Genomic DNA, 9890 nt, shown 5'->3' with positions numbered 1-9890 from the left:
CCGAAAGTTTTTAAATGAACGAATTTCTACTCTGATTTTATTTATCATCAGATGTAGATATGAATTCATGTGTATTTATTTACATGTGCCTTACTATTTGACTATATTTTTTGGTCTAGTGATAAAAAAATCTAATCAACAAAACAATCCATTTAGAACTAAAAAAGCATTTTTTAAGAGGGCTCTTAATATTACGGAACTGGTTCCTCTGGCGTGCATCAACTGAATTAAAAGCAATTATAGACAAGCACAACATCATTATTTAAAATAATACGGATTCCAGTCTGGTAAAAAGAACCATGCACCAACCAGTTGACTATGGCTTGGCCCAAGGCCAGCAAGTGCCAAGCTTCCATATTCATTTCCACAATTGCATCATCCTATACCCGCTTCAGAACTACATTGTCTGCCCAAATCCAATTCCCCGATACATTTCTCAAAAAAATGCAATTCGAGCAAGTTCAAGAGATCTTGGCAGAATTGCCATATACGGGAAGAAATACGCAACATGTACTTTTTTTTCTTTTCATGCTTCACAAGACATCAGAACAGCCTCCTCTTGCCTAATGTACAGAAACAACACGATATGCTCATTCAGCTCTAATTTCTATTCAGACTCAGTTTGAGATCTCCCAAATATGCAACTTTTTTTTTAGGCTAAAAAAGCCAAAACATAAAAACTTGTTTGGGAAAGACTAAACTATAACAAGGCAACCTTTTTTTAGCAAATTTGTAAAAGACATTTTTACCCCCACCCCCACGGACTACATACCTATAAAGTTAAAAAAGAAACAACACCCCCCCGCGGAAAAAAAAAAAAAAAAAAAAAACTGCCAAACCCTACAGTAATCTATCTAGATGCAATTCTTCAAAACAAGGTTATTCAAGCACGAAGAAACATGGAGATAAAGGTTCGAGATGTGCACACAAAAGAAACAGGACTTCCTTCTGCAGTTTTTGATACGGTAACACGAGCTTTTGATCTCAAACCATAACATTGTTTTCTGGCCTCTCTTTCAGATCCTCCCTCGCCAACATTTTTCTTGCCTCATTCTGAACCCCACTCTCGCTTGCACAAGCACTGCACTAAAGGCGGACCACCGTTTCTTCAAAACCCTACAAGGCTATAACTAAATTCTGAAAAGTCAAAAAACATGGTTAGTTAAATCAGAGGCCAAGAATAAATGAGAGCTACCGAGACCTTCAACTGCAGAACTCTCTTAAATTACACTGAAATCCCAAACTATCAAACAGATTAAAATAGATGTTTATCTTTATCCATTTAATGTTACAATCTTTCAATGAAACAGAAACAGGGTAATCAAGATAACCCATTGAGGTTTGGGCATGGTTGAGTAGCAGCATTTCCTAGGTCTGCTTTTAAGAACAAGGCAAATACAAAGAGAAAAACACGAAACGAGAACAATTAAGCATAGATGAGAGGGAAGAAACATAGCTTCCATACAGAAGAACACTTCGTCTGTTTGTCACATTCTTCGTAATATTACAACCCAAGGAAAGGACACTGCTTCCGAGCATGCTCTGGAATCAATTTCACCAAAACTTCCACCGGCACCCCCTTCAACTCTGGATCACCAATAATTTGAACAATCAAAAAATTAACATAGAAAACAAAGCTAAACCGAGAAAAAATTGCTTTCAAATGGTTTTTTGTACCATGAGGCTTAAAGTTGAATAGCGGGGGAAGAAAACGTCCATTAGGTAGGCGAGTGTTTGGATCACGAAGCTCTTCAAAGAATGAGTGGGTCAAGGCATCCAACTTGTATTGGAAGTAAACAAATCACATTATTAGTACAAAAGCAGCAGGAAGGGAAAATTCACAGGAAAGCAACTGAAACACAGAAGTAATTTTTTCTAGTGTTATCATCCTAACAAACATAGCACAAACAATATCAAGAAATGTGCATGTTAACTGCGTTTCAACTGAGCAAACCCGTAACATTCAAATGCAAAAGAGAAACCACAGAACAATTAAAACCTCTAATTAGGACAACTTACTGGGGAAAAGGGAACGATTAAAAAGAAAACGAAAAAAAAGACACTAATTACTCACGGCTGAGCAACGCAGGTTAGGAGAGTATTGCAGCAGTCTTGAAACCAGGTCAACAGCTTCTGGAGGCATGCGTTTATGGAATATCTGATAACCGAAAGGAAACAAATGTTTAATATCATATTGTAGAGTGAGAATGGTAACAACAAAGATAACGTCTTTTAGCTCCTAGTACCTTGTGCCATGGATGAGCTTTGATTTGTGGGAATTTAAACTCTGTATAGTTAGGATTCATGCATTTAATTTCCTCCCTTGTTGGAGTACCCAAAACCTATAAACAATTGCATAAATTTTGAGACTTTTTTTATAAAAACAAATGAAAAATGCCTTAATGTCTCATATCAGAACAAAAGAAACAGGCCAGACATATAAAATTGACAGAGAGTGATAAGAAAATGACAAAACACATCATTTCTCAAGCCACCAAAAGAAGAATTGTATGGGACAACATCGACGCAAACACGTGATCACGACATTCACGAATTTATTTCAGGTCATCCATTCAATACCAATAAATGGCATTACATAACATACTCTGCTTCATTCATTTATATATTCTGACAAATCTGATCCCACCCCTTAGAAATATATAATCTGTTTTAACACATGCCAATGCCGATTAGCAACACAGATGCCAAGTTTATGAAGGAAAAATGTTCTTCCCAAAAAGGCAATTTTAGCAAATACAAATGCACAGAGAGATTACCTTGATAATCTCAACAAGCTGGTCAACCCCACTCTCACCAGGAAACAAAGGCTGAATCGACAAAAGAATAAAAATAAAACAAGTTATGTCATAAAGATTTTGCTTTTCAATTTGCCCATCAGGCATACCATATAATTTAGATATACTGAAGCTTATAGGACCTTGTAGGACAAACTATGTACCTGTCCAAGAAGTAGCTCAGCAAGAACACAACCAGCAGACCAGACATCAATAGCAGTAGTGTACTCCGTCGCTCCAAATATAAGCTCAGGTGCTCTATAATACCTAGAGCAGATGTAAGAGATATTGGGCTCTCCTTTTACCTGCCAAAAATAAGGAATCAAGCATTTCAACCAAAACACAACTAATGGAGAAAAAAAAATGAAAAGACATAAAAGAACATACCAAAACTTTAGCACTTCCAAAATCACATAGTTTAAGTTGGTGGGTATGAGGATTCACCTGCACAAAAATATCAAGTTCTTATTAACAAAAGAGTTAATGAGGTGGTGGGAAAATAGTATATAAGAAAGGGCACTGGAGGTGAGATTTCAAAATTCATCGATGAACACATAAGACAACAGTCTCGACAGAAAATGAACAGGATAATTTGAAATTTGTCGCGAGAAATTTAACAAAGGATTAAAAATGCCTATCTAGAACACCAGTGAGTGCAACAAATGCAGCTGCATACCAAAAAATGTCTTGGGTTTGTTCTGAAGATCACTTGAGAAGGAAAGGGGGAAAAAATTATGCCTTCAAAAGGAAAATGAAACTGCTTTTTTCACAATTTCAATAATTTTTTTTCAGGTTAGCACTTTTTTTATTTTTTATTTGTTTTTGGCTCCTCCTTTTGTTTGCATGTTCTTAAAAATAAGGATAGCACAACCTGAACTACAAAGTAAGTAAACCAACCAAAACAGTAAGATTGTGTTTGGTAGAGTTTTCTAAAATTAATTCCACCATTACATTCTAATGCTATGTTTGGTTTGAGTTTTCAAATCATGATTCCAAATCAATTTCAAAATACATTTGAAAGCATGTTTGGTAAACAAACAATTTTGGAATTTTTGGTCTACCCCGTCGTCCGCCTGGACATCTAGGTCGTCCGGCTAGTTGACCGGAGCAGTACTTTTTTTTTTTTTTTTTTCCATTGCCAATTGCAACCTGTTATTTGGAAAAATATATATATATATTTGATATTTTTTAAATATAGAAATTATTTTTTAGACCAAAATGACAAATTATTTTTTGAATTGAATTTTAAAAAGAATTTAATTATGAGTTTTGAATAAAAATTTTAATAGAATTTTGAGTTGTGTGTTTGGTTATGAGTCATAAGTTTTTTAATTAAGTTTTGAAAACTCTTTTCAAAACTCATAACCAAATAACTTTTCTTTTTTCAAATCATAATTTCAAAACTCACAAACTCAAAATACAACTCTATTCTCAAATCATAATTCTAAAACTCTACCAAACGCTACCTTAATTTTTACTGCTACCAGCACTCCCAGCAGATGAAATTCCAGATCTACATCATATGTCAGCCCCATTTAAACCTTGAACATTAAACTATGACAAGCTATACATCCTCTTAGGAATATTACTGCTGATTTATAGATCAATCCACTCCTATTGCATTATAAGGAAATCCATGTAATTTTCATGTGGAATACAATTGTCAAAATTCCTATTATTGATAATCCCTGGAACACAATATTCCAGTGGACAAGACAGAAAAGGAATATAGTCCACCCCTCTACAAATGTAGCACTAGAGGCATGCTAACGTAAATCAAATGGATGGTCTTCCATATCAAAAGGTGTTTCCTTCATGAGTTTAACCAATTGATGAATGAAAACTAGTATTCTTATAGAGGCACAAGTTGCAACTAAAAATTAATCAATGCAAAACCATTAAATTATCTCTCATCTACACTGAGCTCTCGATCTTTCACAAACTCTAAGGTCCTTTCATATTATTTTCCCCTTACAGAACATTTCTGTTTTTGACTTCTCAGCTCATGCCAAACATAAATTTGCGATGGTATTGACCAAAACATTCACCACAAATCACAATCATCACCAACTAAACCAACCACATAGGATGTTGAATATTTAAGACAATGGGGCGGGGCGGGGCGGGGCGCCTTAATTCTTGAATCTTAAAAACTGTTTGGGTTTTATCTTCTCCTTCCTTTCTTACACCAAGTTGTGAACAACAAACTGAAATAAATAAAGTGTACTTTGTCTGTTACTTGCAATCTCAAAGTTTCAAATCACTCGGAACAAAGTACCTAAACTGCAAACCTAGAGGCGAGAAGACTGACAGAGATGGTGCCAAGATACCCAATCCATCAGCCTTAATTAAAGTCCAACAGACTCCTGCAGAGCCAGGAGGTTGCTTAAGTGGAATTAGACAACACTAAAGCTTGATTACACTACAGTAAGTAATCAAATCAGACAAAAGCAAAGCAAATAGACAAACATGTTCACATACCAAAAGATTTTGAGGCTTGATGTCCCGGTGACAAACTCCAATGCTGCGATGAATATAAGACAAAGCCCTGAAGATCTGCCATATATCATCAACATATTATAGTCTCTACAAGATTAAATTTAAAAACAACTTTTTTCAACGAAAAAAAAAAATGTAAGACCACCCAGCAAGAACATTGAGATGACATTTACTATAATCAGCCACGAAATTTTTTTAGAGAGAGAGAGAGATATAGAAAGGAGGAAGACCAAGGAACTGTGCCGGTTGGTAAAGCATGAAGAAACCAAAAGCACACACATTTTTTAAAAAAATAAAAGAAAATGAAAAATAAATAAAGAAATGATACTAAAAGTCATAAGAGTAAATCAAAATTCTCTTCCAATACCCAATAAAAAAATAGTCAAGACAACACAAATAATATTTCTTGATGTCAATATCATTGTTCACGTCATTTCCTTCTTCCAGTTTGCTAGGTGAATTGACATTATGTAAAAGAGTGTTAGCATTATTTGAACTGTAAAAACATGTTTGCATCACTTGTAAAGTCAAGAGATGTGAACATAAGCATCAGAAAGATGTAGAAAGGTGTCAATTCTGCATATATATGAGCTTGCAAGACTAAAAAAAAATGCAGTCCATATAAGCAAGACAAAGAAACACCACAGAGCCACATCATTAAGTGAAAAGGAGCTAACACCACACCTGATATGTATACAGCTTTACATATATCAGCGGCATACGTTGGTTCAACTTATTGTAGTGTTTAATCACACGATGAACGGTCTCAGGAACATACTCAAGTACCAGATTAAGATAAAGTTCATCCTTCTCAGTTGTAGAAAAGAAACAATGCTTCAAAGCCACAACATTTGGATGGTCAAGAAGACGCATGGTTTGCAACTCCCTGTTCTTGTATCTCTTGTCTTGAAGAACCTTTTTTATAGCAACAGTTTCACCAGTCTCTAAGCACTTCGCCTGAATAAACAAAGATTACCATGTAAATATTTGTTCATCAGGAAAAATAAATAAATAAAAATTATTGCAACAATTTCCAAGTTAAAACAGTATGCAGCCTTACCTGAAACACAACCCCAAATGACCCATGTCCAACTGCACGCTCAGCCATGTAGCTAATTGTCTGAAAATAATTAACAGCTGAACTCACTTAAACTAAACCAAGTGAAATAATGACATAAAGATAGAATAATAATTTTCATGAGCGTAACATATTGAAACTACACAACCATAAGCACACCCCAAGTGGCAGCGGCCATGTGTCTACCACAACCCAATGAATACAAGACAGATAATTCAATCAATTAATTTATTACATAATCAAATACATTTCTTTCATGCGAAAGCAGAACTATAATAGTATATAAAAAGAAAATAGAAGGACAAAAAACACTTCCAACAAATGGGTTCCTGTTCCTCGTGTTAATGTCTGAATAGACACTGAGAAATAACTAACACTGAAAGACAGAATGATAATAAGTGCACGAATAGCACCAAAACTAACCTCGTGCATTTGTTATCAGATCTTCATCATAGTAATGAAAAAATAAATAAATATCCAGCTACTGCAGAATACCTGCTTTGGCTGTCCATTTCGACCACCTATAGTTGTCACAATTATATGACCCGTCTCTGTCCCATTTCCATCAACAACTGTGGCCTCCACTTCCTAGAAAAACAAAATAGCCAAAGTTAAATGGTGCCAAATAATCAAAGAGCAAAAAAAACAAAAACAAAAACAAAAACAGATATTAAATCAGCAGGTGTACCTTATCATCCCTAATTTTCATGTCATTCATCTCCTCAGGCAACCTATCAACACCAACAGTATGGCCACTTGGTTCTCTCAAACCAGAAATCGGTGCTACACCCACTGAAGCCATTAACTAAAACAGATGCCCCACTCAATGTTTTACCTCAATAAACAAATCATTAACCTGTTAAATCAACACAATATCAATATATTCAAATCAGAAACTAAGTTTTACATAGCCCACATATTTTCTATCTTTGACCTCTCCAATAAATACAATATTAAGTTTGAGTTTTGCAATCTAAATGAATTAAATTAAATGAAATTATCAGTGGAACATATAGAGGAAACTAAAAACTAAAGTTCAAATAACAAACAACCCAAGCGGTATATCCTGCCATGTGAAAGGGCCACATTTACACTCATGAGGCCACAATAATACCACCGGTAACACAATCAAATAAATGTTAAAACACCATTTATTTTTTATAACAAAGCATCACAAACCAAGCAAAATAGGAGCGTCTAGGGTAAGGGTTGTTCCAAATTGTGCACTAGCTAATGAGGCTTTTAAATTTATTGATAAAAACAAAATTAACATAAAGGAAAGGTAATAAATTAAATGTATTATGCCACTAGCAGGGCCCAACAAACTTGCACAACAACCCATGTAACGCTATCCACAATATTGCACAACCCCCCCCCCCCCCCCCCCCCGGGGAACCTATCGGCCCAACCTAAGAAGCACATAGACTCCTAAGAAGCTAACACGCCGTGTCCAACACTAACACACGACTCTTATTGAACACTTCCAAACACTTGAACACACATGAAATAAAAGATCTTGGAATACAATAATAAAACAAAAACAATGTAAATTTATACTTAAATATTCATATACATGATATAATAATTATTGATCCTTATATTTGACATAACAATAATTTTATAAATTGATATACATTTTGCATATATCATCCATGTTGTGCCCTACATATTTTAAAATTTTAAGTGTGCTTGTGCTTGTGCTCGTGCTTCTTAGAGCCCAACTAGTAGAACCTGTGTCAAGATCAAGCACAACCATCTATTCACAACAAAATCAGCGACCTTTCCTACACACTCAAGTTAACAAACAAACACCCAAGAAAGCCAAAGATGATCATGAACAGAAAGCTCCGACTTATGACTATCAATTCTGGGAACAAAACCAAAATCAAATATCTACCACATTTTCCAAGCCAACTCAATATCAATATTTTTTTTTATCTCCCCAAATTTCATGTTTCACCATAAATTTTGGAGAGAACAAAAAAAATTGGACAGAATTAGATATATATCTAAAAAGTCAGTACCAACAATTTTAGTAACCCATCAGAGGGTTACCTTCCAATACCTTTTTTCAATGAACCCCCAAATCTTTTTCTTGGATTTCCAGCTGATCTTAACAATCAAAAACGGAATCAACCATCAAGGGACACAGAGAAAAAATAAATTAATTTTAAAAATAAAAAATAAAAAAACTCCCAAAGGGTCTATCTTGGAATCATTTTTTAAAAATAAAAAAGGAAAAATCATAAACAAACCAGAAAAAATAAACAAGAGAGAGAACATATATGGTAAGCGATTATACACAAATATACACAAGCTTGAGTAATCAATAAAAAAACAAATGAATGAAAACAACAAAAATCTAAGAACACGAAGGAAGATCTAGTACCTTGACAAACCCAAAACAGGAATTTAAATCAATACATCCAAAAAAAAAAAAAAAGACACAAAAGAACCCAATCAACGATCTACAGACCCAAATCATTAAATTACATTTCCAACCGATCCAAAAATAGAAACCCAGAAATGATCTTTCATATAACAGAATGGAAAGGAAGAAGAAACGTACCGATCGAATCAAAACCCACCACGAGACTCAGAAGAAATTGGTGATCGATCTGTCCCTGTAGATGAGAAAACATGGGCCAGAGAGAGAGAGAGAGAGAAAAGAGAGAGAAACCTAATAGAATGGAGAGAGAGAGAGAGAGAGGTAAGAGCGATGCTTTTCTGCTTTATTTATTTTAATTATTATTTTTTTATCTATTTCCACTCCTGTTGCCTTTTGTTTTTTTTTTTAACTAGTGTTGCCTTTTGTTGTTCTTATGCTTTTGCGTGGTGCTTAAAAATTCTAGATTAAAAATTAATTTTTAATTTTTTTTTTAAAATTATGTAAAATAATAAAGATATGATATGATTAAAAAAAAATTAAAAAGTCAATAAACTGGCTTTAACTTAATTGCCAAAAAAAAAGGTCATACTTTCCTATTTTTTTGTCTTTTATTTTTCCTTTTTCTTTTTTTTGCTTTTAGAAATGAGCTAGTAATAAATATTTGGTCAAATTATACCAGCAATCTTGCATTTTGTCACTAATTGACTTAATTTTAACTTTTAATTTTAAATTTTGTGACAATGTGATTCGATTGATTTTGTTAGGATTTTTTTTTTTAAATTGATCATAGAGTTGATTGAGATTATCGTGAGGTAAAGTAAAAAAAGATATGATTGTGGTTTGTCACTTAACTGAAAAAAGAAAATAAATAATTATGATTTTTCATCATTATGCTTGGATAAATAAAATAAAATAAAATAAAACGTAATTTCTCACCCATCTTATTTGGATAGAGTAGTAAGAGTAAAAATTGGAAAGTGTTATACTTCATTTTACTAAAAGAAAAATGAGTGAGAGCTCTAATTAGAGCTATCACTAATGATGTGGCAGTGGATCCCACCCTGTGTCTTTTTTTTTTCTTTTTTTTTTTGTCCTTTTCCACATCATTAGTGGTGGATTAGAGCCACCA

General features: G+C 33.9%; 1 protein-coding gene across 1 annotated transcript; it reads right to left on the bottom strand.

The window, feature by feature from the left end:
* Positions 1 to 1208: 1208 nt before the first annotated feature.
* LOC114267237 (shaggy-related protein kinase alpha) lies at positions 1209 to 9188 on the bottom strand. The gene is made up of 13 exons (XM_028208262.2): positions 8942 to 9188; positions 7061 to 7228; positions 6868 to 6960; positions 6355 to 6414; positions 5979 to 6251; positions 5277 to 5351; positions 3183 to 3239; positions 2960 to 3100; positions 2778 to 2828; positions 2247 to 2342; positions 2075 to 2158; positions 1678 to 1780; positions 1209 to 1587 (listed from the first exon to the last, which is right to left on the bottom strand). Exons 2-13 carry the CDS (start codon positions 7172 to 7174, stop codon positions 1505 to 1507), a joined length of 1230 nt encoding a protein of 409 aa, XP_028064063.1. The 5' UTR covers positions 7175 to 7228; positions 8942 to 9188; the 3' UTR covers positions 1209 to 1504.
* Between the last annotated feature and the right edge of the window lie 702 nt (positions 9189 to 9890).

This window comes from Camellia sinensis, chromosome 2, assembly GCF_055761805.1.
Source record: "Camellia sinensis isolate YWXY chromosome 2, ASM5576180v1, whole genome shotgun sequence".
NCBI lineage: Eukaryota > Viridiplantae > Streptophyta > Magnoliopsida > Ericales > Theaceae > Camellia > Camellia sinensis.
This window is presented reverse-complemented; position numbering and strand designations above follow the sequence as displayed.

What these genes read in the sequence shown, in the direction of transcription:
- LOC114267237 (XM_028208262.2), bottom strand. Translation starts at nt 7,174, where the DNA reads ATGGCTTCAGTGGGTGTAGCACCGATTTCTGGTTTGAGAGAACCAAGT. An exon ending in GAAATGGACAGCCAAAGCAG is followed by an intron (nt 6,415 to 6,867) that starts GTATTCTGCAGT and finishes AATTATTTTCAG; the next exon opens with ACAATTAGCTACATGGCTGA. An exon ending in CTAACCTGCGTTGCTCAGCC is followed by an intron (nt 1,781 to 2,074) that starts GTGAGTAATTAG and finishes TTCCAATACAAG; the next exon opens with TTGGATGCCTTGACCCACTC.